Below are 14353 nucleotides of genomic sequence, written 5' to 3' on the forward strand. Positions count from 1 at the left end.
TCCTTTGATTCCAGATCTCTTTGCCATCCGAAAATGAGTGATCCGCGGATCCCCCTGCTCTACCATCGCACCACTCCTCACTGGCAACAAGAACAGCGTAACTCCTTCTGGGCCCTGAACGAGGGCAAATCGGCTCCTTTTAACACACGGCCGGACAAACTCGAAGCCCACGCTGAAGAGTCGCTCTCCATCAATGGCCGACATTATGCTCAGAGCAATGCTGGAAATAGCTGGACTCACTTGGCGAACCGGCAGGCCTTTTTCCGTCACCGACTAATTCCGCATCAACTTGTCGATGTCAACGAGCGAGATACTACCACGACCTTGTTTGGCCACAAGGTCTCTGCCCCAATCGGATTTGCTCCCATTTGAATCAACAAGATCTACCATCCAAGGGGCGAGCTCCCCGTTGCCAAAGTTGCGGGCCAGTTTCGCTTGCCCTATGCACTTAGCACTGCCGGATCGAGCACGATCGAAGACGTTGCTGCCTCGAACGACGAAGGTCGCCAAATGCCCGATGCCGTCAACGTGCAAGGCACGGATAACGATTCCCCTGTCCGCTTCTTCCAACTCTATTTGTCCCATGACGACGAGCTGGCCGTCTCCCTGCTAAGGAGAGCAGTTGCCAATGGCTTTACAGCATGTATCCTCACGACCGATACCTGGCAGCTTGGCTGGCGACATGACGACGTCGCAACCTCCAATTACGCGTTCTACCGCGGGATTGGCGCGGATTTAGGCCTCGCGGACCCGATATTCCAGAGACGCATGGAAAAGGCGGGGATCGATCCGAAGAAGCAACCCGAGGAGGCAGGTGCGATGTGGATTGATAAAGATTGGCACGGACGGGCATTTAGCTGGGAGAAGATCCCTTGGTTAATCAAGACGTGGAAGGAGTTGAGTGGTGGGAAGCCGTTCTGTATCAAAGGGTGAGTCTGTGCGACTGGTGTTGCTTCAAATTGACCCATGGTTAAACTGACTTCATTGCCGTTCTCAGAATTCAGTCCGTCGCCAACGCCCAACATTGTGTGGACTTGGGTGTGGACGGCATCGTTGTCTCGAACCACGCGGGCCGCCAAGTCGACGGCGCAATTGCCAGTCTTGACGCTCTTGAGAACATTGTCAACGCAGGGATCGGCGAGAAACTGACCGTCATGTTTGATTCGGGCGTAAGAGGTGCTTCGGACGTTATAAAGGCGTTGTGTTTGGGCGCTAAGTTCGTATGGGTCGGTCGGATGTGGATATATGGGTTGAGGTGTGTTATCCATTTGTCATGCAAGATCCCATTGTATTCCAAACCCTACTCACTTTTCCGAACCACAGTATTATGGGCGAAGAGGGCGTCCGCCGTGTCATGAAGTGCCTGCTCGCCAAATTTGACATCTCCATGCTCACGGCTGGAATACGGAATGTTGGCGAGATGCAAAAGGACCGGCTGGAAAGCTATCCCAAGGGATATACGCTGATTGCAGAGAAGGTCAAGCTTTGAACGCAATGAAAGTCGTACGTTCATGAGCGAGACTTGTTGGAGTCAACGAAATAGAGCAGGATCGCCTGATGTCATTTCTTAGGTGGTTGATCTAATGGTCTTTCCCTTCTCGCTCCAGCATTGAACTCATTGTCCTCGCTATATCTCTGCCCAACTGTACAACGATTCTAGATGCCTATGGGCACCGGGCTGCTTGCATCGTTGTGGGATGCATTCTTCAGGCCATTGGAACAGCACATTCTACCCTCGACCACCGTGATCGCCAATGCACCAGTATCCGCGCTACCGAGACAAAAGCTCTGCTTCGCAAGCCCGCAGCCCAAGGTTTCTCGTTCGAAGCATATTTCAATGCCATTTCGACGTGCTGGTATTTGTCCTTGAGCTGGGCCGCTCCTCAGCAACGGTTTAGCCAGAGGAGAAGCTGTCGGGCCAGCCATTACCAGTCCTTTCTTTCCTTCATTCCAGCATTAAAAGTCATATTTTCCTCCAAGGGATTGTGTCACAAAATCCAAGAACCACTTCCAGAGGCAGCCGTGTCCAAATCAACATCTCATGTGCCATTCTGACCCATACCATCCCTCGTTCACTCAATCTTTCCAATCCCACACTTGCTTCAAGAAGGAACTCATACTGACCTTCTTAGCCTTCATCTCGACCATCCACGGATGCTCGAGCATTCGCCAGGGCGTGGCGCGCCTGGGGGGTTCCTTCTCCAAGCAACACTCGATGAAGTACTTGAACATGTCACTCCACTTGATGCCGTTCTCGGGCTCGTCTTTTAACTTCGGAATGGGCTGGGCGACAATGTACGTGAGCAGATCAATTAGACCGGCACGTGGCTGCATTTCTGTTCCGTCTGCCGGAAAGGGGAAGCGATGCTGGGCGACTTCAAGTAACGTCACACCTAAAGACCACACATCGGAGGTGATAGTGTAGGATTGGCCCTGTATTCTTTCGGGAGCCATGTAATAGGAAGTGCCTATGAAGGTGTTGGCGTCGCCTTTTGTGCCAAATTCGCCGGAAACGCCAAAGTCGCAGAGCTTGACTTGGCCGTTGCGGCAGAGGAGGATGTTAGAGGGCTTAATATCTATGTTGCATCATGTCAGTAAATCTCGATAGGAGGTCCAGGGGCTGCATTTCTGTGGCTTACCTCTGTGTATGATCTTCCTACTATTGAGATACGTGAGACCATGCAACACGCCTTCTGCGATCTTGCCCAGGACCTTTTCTCCCGTCCTACCGCCCAGTTTTTTGACCTCACGGTATACACTGTCCAAGCTGCCACCCTCGCAGAACTCCATTGCTATTGATATCGTGCTCGAGGATTTGTCCATGAAAGCGCCGTAGTATTGGCAGATGTACTCTGACGTGCAATTCTTGTTGAATTTGAGTTCACGAAGGATTTGCTTTTTCACGTCCGGGTCGGGGCTGGTGGTGATAATCTGTGTGAAATGTCAAAATCAGAAACAGGAGCCTCACCAGATTCAGGCGGATTCAAACGTACCTTGAGAGCAAAAATCGTCTTGCCACCTTCCAACATACACCTTGTCACCGCACCTCCCGCACCTTCACCCAAAGAACCTAGTTCGATGATTTTCTTCTGTTCACTCGCGGCACCCCACCCCTCGTCGTCCAGATCTTCCACATCGAGCGGCCTACCCTTCTCGATTGCGAGTTTTTCAAAGTCAATTGATAATCCACCCATACTCGATTCCCTTTCCATCGAAGTCCCGCCGATACTGGCCTCTGAGTATATCGAACTTATCGCCGAGGATGGGTCAGGTGTTCCAGCTTGCCTGCCTTGCATGGCGAAGGACAGGGCCGAATATGTGGATGACGATGCAGATCCGGGCACACTGGCGGCATGGAAACTATCCCCCCGGGGTCTGCCGATGGCTTCATTTCCTGTCACTGCGGATATGTTCAATGGTTGTATCTGTGGTCTTAGATTGGTTCCTCCTTCTTGCACTGAGCCTAGACTTCCCAATGGTGTTGCAAGAGATAGTTTTGGCGGCCCTTTCGCTCCAGATGCGGCCAGGCTGAAGCGAGGGACTTCAGCAGGGGGTTCACCTTCTCCAGTGACTGGCCGTTGGTTGGGTGAAGGGGGGATTCCTAACGTCAAACGAGGTGTCCGGCTGCCGCTTGAGCTTCGCGCACCAGGGACAGGTGGCCGAAGAAGCGGCACCGGGGAAGACATTGCTGGTTACAGGTGCGCTCAGGGTCGGTTGAATTGATATGTGAGAACTAGCAGGACGTTCGGGGAGTGCACGGCTTTCCCTTTCTTTTTTTTTTTTTTAGAGACTCGACGCAGTTCGAGTTCGGGCGGGAGAGGGGTTGTCGAAGGTATTGTGGCGGAATCCTGCGGCGGATGGGAGGCAAAATTGACCCTGTTCTTTTGCCCGTTGCACCAAGGTGCAGTCGAGGTTCAGACACAGACGCAGCCGCAGGGTTCAGGATGTGCCTTGCAAACCGAGTGCCTTTATGATGGTCACACGGGAGGGGAGGTAATATAGTAGCCCAAGTTGCCTGGCTTGGTCACCGCAGGGCAAGGCAAGGCTGGGCTGCAGGCGGCTTGTTGCACTGTAGGGAAGTAGATGTTGGTTATTGTTGCAGGGAGAGAAATCACGCGCGTGGATGCTTGAGAAAGTAAGTACTCGGTATCTGGTAGGGAATAATCGATTCGCATTTGGCATTGCTGACTGACACGCCAGCCAGAGCCAAAGCGAGAACCAGAGCCAGACCCTTGAGGCCACGAGGACGGCAGAGTCGACGTCAAGCGTGGTGTGTGCCCGGACGAGGGTTAGTTGGCTGGTAATAGGCCAAGTCGCCACGTTTTGGCGATGGTGGATTGTTGATCTGCAACGGGCGGCTACCTGAAACGCCAAAGAACCGACCTGTCTAAGGTCGCCCTGCCTAAGGGAGATTTTCTGCAAACTCACAATACTGGAGTCAGTCAGCCCATGTGTAGCGAACCTTTGACTGAGACGGCTCCGCGGACCAGTCTGTTGTCTACTTCAACTACCTCGTACCGAGTACATAAGACGGAGTGGTGATCCATGAATCGCAACATCACGATCTTCTTTTCAGCTGTCCCCTTTAGGCATGTAATTGGCACCCATCTGACAGCCTGCAGCTTGGGGCTACACGGCCTGGAATCAGGTCCCTTATGTCCCTTGACCCCCCTCAGTCCCTGTTGTCGCCATGTTGTAGGGGCCGGACCCCATTACCCCGACCTCTTGTTACTGGATTGGCCACCGAAGGCATTTAAACACCAGGGGTTGCTGAAGCGCTTGGGGCAATAGGATGCAGCTGTGGTGGCAGCTGCGGCATTCGGGCATCAGCAGGAACTTTGACAGAACCTCATTTGAGCCCCCGACTAGCCTATGATCAGAGGAGCTGCTCTGATTTCACATACCGCCCCTTGGTCGCTGACTTGGCCCATCCCAGCCCATCCCCGCCTGTCAGAGACTGTCAACATGCGGTGACCGATCTACAAAGTCACCCGCCTAGAGCAAATCACCACTGCAGTCGGGTGGATTTCGGATTGAGCCCTTCTACAAAGTGCGAACTGAAAATCCCGGGTTAAGCGAGTTTGCACGAAAGGTTTTGGTTGGATTCGTTCGAGCTAGGGGAGAGGAGCCCCGTCTCGTCCTCTGATCTGATACGCTCATTCTCTTCAACCGGCATGAGTTGTTAGATGCTCAACAAACATCCCTCTCCTCCACCAGACAGGCGATACCTAGGTATTGTTTGGTCATACCCTCCAGATAAACTATTGACAACCCGCTTCAAGGGCGTCTCCCCCGCCGCTATTTTCCGACTAGTGTCTATCTTTCCCTCGCTTCGGAGAACCCAGCCTTGGACGGTATGCTGTGATGTTGAGGCTCAAAATGGGAAAAGTAGTGGGGGAAGTGCATGAGTTCGCGGTTGAGTCTGAAGTCGATGTGCAATGGTGTTTGGTAGGTGGAGGAACATTAAACAAGGATCGGTTGGGGGAGCTCGTCACGTACAAGCTCGAGTTCAGGTCATCATTCGTCAAAAGTCTCGCGCCCCAGGCGAGAGTTAAGGTATCATAGCTTCGTCAATGTCGCTTTGCGCAAGACACCATCTATCCGACGCCGAAGGAAAAAACAATGCCGTATGCTTTTTAGTCGAACTGTCATTTCGTCGAGTCTGGAGGCGGGACATGTTTGGACGGGGGATTTCAAGGAGCGTGTCGAAGGGTAGCCGTTTGAGTCAAAGTTGCGGGGCTGTGGCAGCATCAGCACCTCATTCAGAAGAGACCTGCTGTCTGCGTCCTTTCTCTGCCTCGAGGTTTTCGTAGAGGAGATACAAGGCTCGTTCGTTGGCACTGGCGCTTCCCATGATGGTGAACATTCTCTCGCCGGTGTCGTCGTGTGGTGCTTTGGCGATGGAAATGCGGGCTCCAGAACTCTTGCGGATCTCACTGATCTTTGCTCCTCCTCTTCCGATGATGCAGCCGACCATATCGGCGGGGATGCTGATATTCTGGGTCTGGACTTCCTCTCCGTCCTCGGTGACCATGGGAATACCACCTCCTCGTGGCGCATCGGCGCTGCGGTTGTACGTACGCGTTTCACTAAAATCAGCGCCGTTACCAGTTCGATTGTAGGACCGACCACTGCCACCGAAGTTGCCACCTGACATTCCACCACTGCCAACTGCAGGAGGAAGAGGGCCGGAACCAACTTGGACTCGAACGGCCGGGTTGTAGAGAACGGTCCCGGTGCCACGCTGCCAGTCATCGACCAAGCATTTCCCAATCTCCCAAACAGCTTTGTCGATACCCTCGGGCGTGCCTTGAACCTCGACGATACGCTCAGTGGATTGTGGCAACATCTCTTTCTGGGCAACCATCCGAACTCCCGACACATCCTGGATATGCTTGATCTTCAACCCTTGCCGGCCGATGATGGTACCCATCTGATTATGAGAGATGAGGAGACGAATGGCTGGGTGGGGACCAACATTAGCGAAACTCGAGGATTACAAGTTGGAGAAATGCTTACGATGTGTGCCGTTATTCTGGATAACGCCACCCATGCCCATCTGCGGTGCGCCTTCAAGAAGACCCTTGGCCACAAGAGAATATGCCTTTGCGATGCCAGAAAGAGGGCCAGTGACTGTCAATACGCGATCATGTACACCTTGGACAACTTTGCTGACGCCGGCTTTGACGCCGGTTTCTTCTCGTAGATCAGCAACATTCTTTCCAGCTTTGCCGATGATGACACCAGCTTCCTTGGTCGATACAATAGCACGCAGGGTCAACTGCGATTGCGCGTATTCTTCTTCGGTCTTTGGGGTGTCGTTCTGGGAATCTCCGACATTAAGCTGGTTCAAGGACTCGGCGAGGCCAGCTTCCTCAACGTGGTTTGCAGACGCTGCGGATTCGGTGGATGCCATCGTGACGATTATCAGTGGACGTGTCGGATTGGAGGATGATAACAAAATCAACTGAGGCAGCGCCGGGCGTGGGGGAGGCTGCGGGTCGACAAGGTATGGGCAGAGAAGTCCAGCTGAGCAGGTGCGAGGTGAGCCTGCGGAGTAGAAAGATGTGATACAGGGTTAAAATGGAGGGAGAATGGAGGAGGAAAGGAAAGGATGGAGAGGTCGAGGTTGAGAAGCGGGCGAGGATGAGGTGCGAGGTGTGAGGCGAAAGGTGATTCGATATGTGGTGTGGGTGGTGAGGATGCAGCAAGGTTTTTGAGAAACAAACGAAATAACAGAAAAACTGGAGGCGACAAGCAACACAAGTCTTCAGCGGCGAACGGCGAACGAGCAGCTGCAGTGAAGAGAAGTGAAGAGAGGGGTCCTTCTCATAGGCTCACCAAGCTAGCCGGCCACTGGCACAGCAACAGCAAACAAGCAGCAGCAGTTAGCAGCTCCAGCCATCAGTCCTTCGGGTTTGGGCCTGCCCAATTCCCACTGGCCGGAGGGCCGGATGCTTCACTTTTGGAGCTTTAAGGCTTTGCCCCTACTTAGGTACCGAGTACTCGATGCATTTTTGTTCCCCTCCTTCCAAACCAGCTGCTGCGAACCAACTCATTCATAATCATCAGACACAGCATCGTCTCGCTCTTTAATCCAGTCTTCAGACCAGAAGCCAAGTTTCATTTACTTGCCTCTCGCACTAGGTCAAGCCGACATCGGCCCATATCTCGTACAGAGCGCCTGACCTACATAGCCCGCGCCGGCATCCTTGTACGCTGTGGTTTCTTTCGGCGTGATAAAATACGAGGTATATAGGCCAAGGGTTATAGCCGGTGGGGAAAACGCCTCCGACCCACCAGGCTGCATGTAGCCACAATGTCAATGCGTTGTGCCTGCTGCACTTGAATCGATTTTGATCTTGGGAACATGGGGAATCCTGGAAGGTTCGAACGTTGAGATCCGGTCTGCATTAGCAAGAGTGACAAGCTATCCGTTGGGAATGCATCGGCTTGCAAACTCTCTACATATCTCGTGAGAGACTAGGAGCGAGAGAGGCAAGTATTTCTAACCGCTCATTTATCTGCTTCAAAAACCACCTTTTGAACTCTCATGTTGTTGAACTCATCGTACCATTTGACGGCCTCCGAAAGAGGCTTGAGATTGTCAGTCATGAAGTCCAACTGGTCCTGTTTCTTTGCAAGCATGTCCAAAGCTTCTTCAAAAAGGCTCCGAACTGGACATCTGCCCATCTGGATCCTCAAATTCTTCCCATATGCCTGATTGCCTGTCCAGGGGATCTCTCCGTTGTGTACGCCGATACTGGAAATATTGCCCCACGGCCTCAGCAGTTCAAAAGCCATGCCCAGCGCGCTGCTTTGACCTACTAGCTCGATTGCCGTATCTGCTCCTCTTCCGTCGGAGAGTTCCAGTACTCGCTTTTTCAGGCCTTCCATATCCTTTTGGTAATTCCAGGGTTCGGCACCAAGCTTTCTCGCCTGCTCCAAACGGGCCTCAACGCCATCAATGGCCAGGACAGCCTTGGGCTTGTACTCAAGAGCGCAGATCAACGCACAGAGTCCAACCGGTCCGCACCCGATCAAAAGGACGACACTCTGCGATATCACATCCTGATCCATCCCTCGGAACGCATTGGCGGCAGCAAAATATCCTGTCGGAAAGATGTCGGCCATCAGCACAAGCTTGTTCTCCTGAATACTCGCTGGGGCCTTGATGACAGTGCTGTCTGCCAGCGGGATTCGACAGTATTCCGCTTGCCCACCATTGAGGGTCACCGTTCCGAACAGTTGGCATTTCTCGCAACGCGATGAGAAGCCTCTCTGGCAATAAAAGCATTCTCCGCAGTTGGTGGTGAAGGGAGTGACGATCTTGTCGCCTTTCTTGACTGTTTTGACATCGGAGCCTGTTTCAACTACGTCCCCCGTGAATTCGTGGCCCATGATGAAGCCAGTGCCCGACGGCTGATGGCCACGAAAGACGTGAAGTTCGCTTTGTATTTGTCAGTGCAGGCAAGGATAGCGGGGGATCGGGATACATACCTTCCACAAAGCGCAGTGTACCTGACTTTGACAATGATATCTTTGGGGTCTTGGATTTTGGGGATGGGTCTATCCTCAACTACAATTTGCAGTTTGCCCTTGAACACAACCGCCTTCATCGACTCTTTGGATGCCATGATGCGTTCTTCGATCCAGGTCTTCCTGTATTACGATGGTTCCGGGCCTCTGGGCTCTCAGACTGGCAAGGCACGAGAAGACCCCAAGGGAAGTGTATCTCGTTTATATGGTTGCCAAGGAGTCGTTGTGAAGTACGCGTTCTAAATAAGTCTGGCGGCCTCAGTCGGAGAAGCATCGGTTGGGTATGTCATGATTTACGGATTACGAGTTGGATGTATATTCCTGCCCCGGCAGATGCATGGCGGGCGAATGTGGACGGATTAAGGGTGGGCTGACATCGACCAGTGGATATTCTAGCGCGAGTCAACGGCTCGCACTCGTCGAGTATTAGAGGTCGTGGTGATCCCGAAAACGCAACAAACAGCACAGAAGTTGCTCGAGCATGGCTTGTAGAGGGTGTGGAAGAGGGCAAGATTGGAGCAGAGGAGAAACTGGAGCTGACACCCAATGAGGGGGTTGAGAACATCTTCCGAATGAGCATCCTATTTGGCCATGTTTCGGACTGGGATCTTCCTTCTGCCACCAGACGCGGGAATTGAGTTCCGGTGGAATGAATTTGATTTCTTCAAGACCGCTGCTTAACAGTCTCTCATAGCTTCGACTTCAACGTCGAGAAGAAACAAGGTGGGAAGTTCGGCGGGATTGCCCGATCGAAAAGACTTCGTCCCACATCTCGATGGGCTATCACGGAGCAAAGCAGCGGTATCGCTCGTTCATTGTTCTAGGGAATATCCTTCATACCAAATCCACCGATCCGAAACCATGCTCCCCAAGTCCGACCGACAGGACCATCATGGTCGACTCCAACGGTACCCCCAAGGTACCAATATCAGAGAACTCCGGTGCCTCCCAATGCTCCCCCGAAATGCTCCCTATATCTGGTCTTTTGGCGCCTCGTTCAAGTCACCGTGCAGAGCAACTCGCTTTCCAAAATGAATTTCCCTTCTTTATACTTTTCTGCAGCCTCGTATGCCTTATCATATTTCCATCCCACCGTCTCATCGCACTGCTTGCACTTGATATCCCTCACAATGTGTCTACCGGTGGTCATATTGCGTTCCATGGCTTCGGCCTGCTTGATATTGACAACAGTGGAGAATAGGAAGGCCTTCCCGTGTTGGCCTCGGAAATTGCGTGAAATGATGTCGTCGAAGTCGGCGAGGTGTGTTTTACAGTTCTAGAGCATTCACAAGCTCCGTTAACGAACGGGAACACCTAGGCATCAGACGAGGAGGGTATACCTTGCAGCCAAATATTTTAGCAGAGTTGAGGTAGACGTTGTACGCAAGTCCCATTTTGCTCAGGGCGTTTTCTAGCTACAACCTCGATGCTGTTAAAGCCAGAGACGTTGGTCGACCTCCGCCAGCGAGCTGCAGCCCCTCCTTTCTTGTCAATTACTCGTCCAAGATCTTCTTGCGCGGCTCTTGTATCCGGGGTACCCTCGAGACTATCCCTATAGTCCGACAGCGACGGTCTAGTGGTAGGCTCGTGATCGATGAGAACAATCGTCAACTCGACGTCGTCGGTAGGAAGCTGAAAGAAGTGGGTGGGAGCGTTGGAAGCGGGAGGGACACGGATCGAATGGCTCGTGACTGCCCTGAGGACGGGTGTTTGGACTCGGCCGTGGAACTGGAGAATGGCGAAGTCTACCGTGGTAAGTCTGGTTGTGTTAGATGTCTGGCTGTACAGCTCAAGTCATGGATAGGATGATCTGCGTAGCATAGCAGACGGACGTAGTGACGGAGTTCACTGGAACATGGAAATCGATGTTGGGGTTAAAACTCATGCGGCTTGGACCGCAGTCCTATCCGAGACTTCATTCTCGGGCCTTTCTTGTTCATGCCAGCCCCACTAGCTTACCTAGGGTGGTACCGTGAATCATGACTATGAAGTTGTGCTCTGATCCTGCGAAAATGGGAACCCAGTTTACCAGAGCAAGCACCTTTTCCAGGCATCAAAGGAGCCTATCAAGCCACATGTGGCGGTTCGGTTCAAATCATTGTTACCAGCGCCTTTCTCTGTGCTGTCCCTCCTACTGTGGCGGCTGAGACTCTGGCGTCGGGTGCGTTTATCGATATCGGCTAAACTTCGGCCACAAAGAAGCTGCGAGCCTTGTTGCCTGTTGTTGCCTGCCAATTGCCTGCTCACCTTGTCAGTCTGGTCACCCCCGGCCCAACAGGTCAGAAACTGATGCAAGAATGGAAGGCGAGGCTGCAAAGTAAGGGACTATAAACTGGTGTGGTCCAACACAAGTGTCAGGCATTGAGATGATTTGTGTCTCTGACTGTCTCCAGCAGCAATCCTCGAGTATATCTCTGTTGTATCTTCCATGGCAGCCGTCCTTTTGGAGCGTCCGGCTTCAGAGGTCGCGGTCCTGGCCTCCTTCCATTGTTCCAATATAGCTTGGTTCATTGCGGTCACTGTCTGGTGAGGTGACAAATGCCAGCGTCGCAAGCGAAGTGAGTTAAAATGGAAGGAAAGACGATAAAGAGCCTGCCTTGGGTTCAGGCGGGAGACTGCAGTTGCTGGTAAACATTCACTTTGTTGTCACCATCCCATCAACAATTTATTCTCAATGAACTGAAACCACTCTCGTTATCTTGACCTTTTCTTCCTTTCTTTGGTAAGGCTTGTAAGATTGTAAGATTCTAATTCTTGGAAGGGTGTTTTCAGCTCACATGGCTTGGGCCCTGTCTCGCAACGTATGCGACGAGCTCTCTCCTAATTGCATCGTGTGGTCTTTACCTGACGGAGATTGCTGGTTTTGTCCTCTACCCGGAGCTGACTCAACAAGGCGGAACAACATGAAATGTCAAGTTACTTTCTCAGGCCCTTCCCCAGATCGCGGGCAGTCGAGACGCCTCACCCGCCTCACCCGCCTCAACAGCAAGGTGGACCTGGATGAGGTTTGGTTACCACAAGCGGTATGCTCAATTGCTGTTCATTTCTTGAGATCTCGATCTGATCTCAAAGTAGTCTCGTACCGCAACCCCAGCCAAAATGCCACTGTCAATTTTCGAATGTCTCCCACACAGTGTCCTAGCCTGCGTCTTCAAAAGAGTCTCCTGCAAAGCAAACCTCATCAGCCTCGCACTCACCTCCAAGGCCATGGCTGCACACGTTGCACCATTTATGCAACGGAATCAACAGGCTTGCCCTGGGGATTGGGAGACCCATTTGATATTGATGTCGAAACTGTCGTCCTGGATGCCCCCGAGTCTTCTCTTCTGCCACCATTGTCTCCGATACTGTCGAGCAACTAACTTCAACTCCTCTGTGACCTGGGAGTTGAGCGAGCCGCAGGTCAACACCCGGTCTGATTTAGCGTACCAAGACAATGCAAACCGTGATGGGAAACGTCGAGACACAGAACATGATAAAAGCGAAAGAGAGCAACGAGAACAGCTCTTCAGGGAAGTCTCCCTCCGGGTCTGTCTCGACTGCCACAGAGTGAGTGAGTTCTGCAAGAACGATCGGGCGATCAGTCCTTGTTCGTGTGGCGACGAACCAGCATCAGACTTCAACTGTGACGGATGTGAAGCTTTCCACTGGACACAAGCTGAGATGAGAGAAAAGTCGGCTAGGTACGAGCTTGATGAGCCGTGCGCTGCAGACACGGGACCTTACCGCACCTGGAACGTGGACACGTGCTGTGAGTAATGGGTGCATTAGACATCAAGTCAATGCTTCGATGTTTGCGGAAGCGAGTCTTAACTCTGGTACTCGATTGAGACCAGTTTCGTTCTTAACGGTGTCCGAGCATATTCTTGTATGAATACCAGAAGTTGAAGCAATCCTTGTGGCCCCAATGTTCAACCCAAAACTCACCGAAAAGATCATCCACGTCGACATCAATATCGCTCAGTCTTTCCGTCCGCTTCAATCCACAGAGAACACATTGCTTCGACGGGTCAGAGGGGTCTGTGTGTTCCAATTTCTTAAGGGAAGGAGTGGAAGATAGCCTCATCCGGTGAGGGGTAACTTGGGCTTGGGCAAGGATGCTGTTGAATTCATGGACGTAGCTTGACCAATCTCGAACCATCTCTTCCGTGTCTCTTTCTTCCTTGGTTGCCTCACTCTTGTTCACCGCTGTTAGTTTCATCCCGCCGCTCTTGCCCGATTGACCTATCCTCACACTTTGGGCTAAGAGGGCATCTCTCTTCCACCGCAAGGTCCTGCCTGACGCTATTCGGCCGGAAACCCGAAAGACGAGCAGCACCTTCGACGCCAGTTCCGATTTTGAGAACGTATGATCAGCATTGCTCTTGTGGATGAAGTCAAAGACGGAAGAGAGTAACTGCAGAAGAGAGGAGGGTGGTGGGACATTGGTCGGCCTCTCAAATGCTGAAGTCTGGGTGTCGGGTTGGAAAGCGACCGACATAGCTTTGCTTTCCGTCGATGCAAGTATGTTTGGATGAGAAATCTGCTGGTTTGAAGCAGGTATACAGTCGTCGAGAGGCTCCCATTCATCATCGGACGCGTGAGTGGTCGCTTCCACGGCTAATTGAAGAGCGCCTGCGGGCTCTGTCTGCTCAAAATCGCCCCAATCGTCGTCCCACGAAGGCTGTGCGCCGATTGCTGCGTCTCTCGTACCACTCTGATTATTCTGGACTGTTGAGGTCTGTGAGAGCTTGATTCCTCGATGCGATGGTTCGCAGAGCATGTTATCGGCATCCGGAAGATCAGGAACTAAAGGCGCTCGATCGGATATGTTGGTAGAGATGAGGCCCGCTTGCGCCACCAAGTCATGTTGTCTAATATTGATCCCATTATTAGTGGAGTCGCGTGCCGTTTCAAAGTCGCCAAATTCATCCTCAAAATCGGCGTCTTCGGTATCAAAGAGGACGTGGCTCACACCCGTGTCCCGCTGCCAGAGTGGCGAAGGCGCCTTCTGCTGCAGCGTTGGTTGGACCGGGGTTGGGAGCTGAATATCAATGGCGGTTGTAGAAGGAGCAATCGTCGTTGCATAGGTCGGTGTGTTTCCTGTCTCTTCCAGACTTGGTGCCTTATCCGCCAAAAACGCTGCATACAAATCGGCCGACATTGTCAACGAACTGCATGACAGGTTGACGCTGAGGTCGTCGTGCGGATTTTCGGTGGCACTTGATGCATGCTATAGCTAGCGGGAAACTACAAGTGGAGGGTGAGTTTCAAGGGATATGTACGTAGAAAACTGCTGGCGATTCGCCATGTTTCGGGATTGAGGATGATGCCA

At 52.4% G+C, this 14353-nt stretch overlaps 6 protein-coding genes across 6 annotated transcripts; 1 reads left to right on the forward strand and 5 right to left on the reverse strand.

The window, feature by feature from the left end:
- Window positions 1–33: 33 nt before the first annotated feature.
- Window positions 34–1489, forward strand: A1O5_04298 (lactate 2-monooxygenase; the record flags this gene model as incomplete). Its single annotated transcript, XM_007744905.1, has 4 exons — window positions 34–339; window positions 382–929; window positions 998–1255; window positions 1324–1489. The coding sequence occupies 4 exons, from the start codon at window positions 34–36 to the stop codon at window positions 1487–1489; spliced, it is 1278 nt and encodes a 425-aa protein (XP_007743095.1).
- A 587-nt stretch (window positions 1490–2076) lies between these two features.
- Window positions 2077–3686, reverse strand: A1O5_04299 (STE/STE7/MKK protein kinase; the record flags this gene model as incomplete). The annotated part of the gene is made up of 3 exons (XM_007744906.1): window positions 2077–2576; window positions 2640–2931; window positions 2994–3686. 3 exons carry the CDS (start codon window positions 3684–3686, stop codon window positions 2077–2079), a joined length of 1485 nt encoding a protein of 494 aa, XP_007743096.1.
- Window positions 3687–5758: 2072 nt separating this feature from the next.
- On the reverse strand, window positions 5759–6916 carry A1O5_04300 (uncharacterized protein; the record flags this gene model as incomplete). The annotated part of the gene is made up of 2 exons (XM_007744907.1): window positions 5759–6462; window positions 6520–6916. The coding sequence occupies 2 exons, from the start codon at window positions 6914–6916 to the stop codon at window positions 5759–5761; spliced, it is 1101 nt and encodes a 366-aa protein (XP_007743097.1).
- Window positions 6917–8016: 1100 nt separating this feature from the next.
- Window positions 8017–9137, reverse strand: A1O5_04301 (uncharacterized protein; the record flags this gene model as incomplete). Its single annotated transcript, XM_007744908.1, has 2 exons — window positions 8017–8950; window positions 9001–9137. 2 exons carry the CDS (start codon window positions 9135–9137, stop codon window positions 8017–8019), a joined length of 1071 nt encoding a protein of 356 aa, XP_007743098.1.
- Window positions 9138–10036: 899 nt separating this feature from the next.
- On the reverse strand, window positions 10037–10433 carry A1O5_04302 (uncharacterized protein; the record flags this gene model as incomplete). Its single annotated transcript, XM_007744909.1, has 2 exons — window positions 10037–10315; window positions 10380–10433. 2 exons carry the CDS (start codon window positions 10431–10433, stop codon window positions 10037–10039), a joined length of 333 nt encoding a protein of 110 aa, XP_007743099.1.
- Window positions 10434–12883: 2450 nt separating this feature from the next.
- A1O5_04303 (uncharacterized protein) lies at window positions 12884–14182 on the reverse strand (the record flags this gene model as incomplete). Its single annotated transcript, XM_007744910.1, has 1 exon — window positions 12884–14182. The coding sequence occupies one exon, from the start codon at window positions 14180–14182 to the stop codon at window positions 12884–12886; it is 1299 nt and encodes a 432-aa protein (XP_007743100.1).
- Window positions 14183–14353: the final 171 nt, after the last annotated feature.

Source organism: Cladophialophora psammophila (assembly GCF_000585535.1).
Source record: "Cladophialophora psammophila CBS 110553 chromosome Unknown aczJe-supercont1.5, whole genome shotgun sequence".
In the NCBI taxonomy this organism is placed as follows: domain Eukaryota; kingdom Fungi; phylum Ascomycota; class Eurotiomycetes; order Chaetothyriales; family Herpotrichiellaceae; genus Cladophialophora; species Cladophialophora psammophila.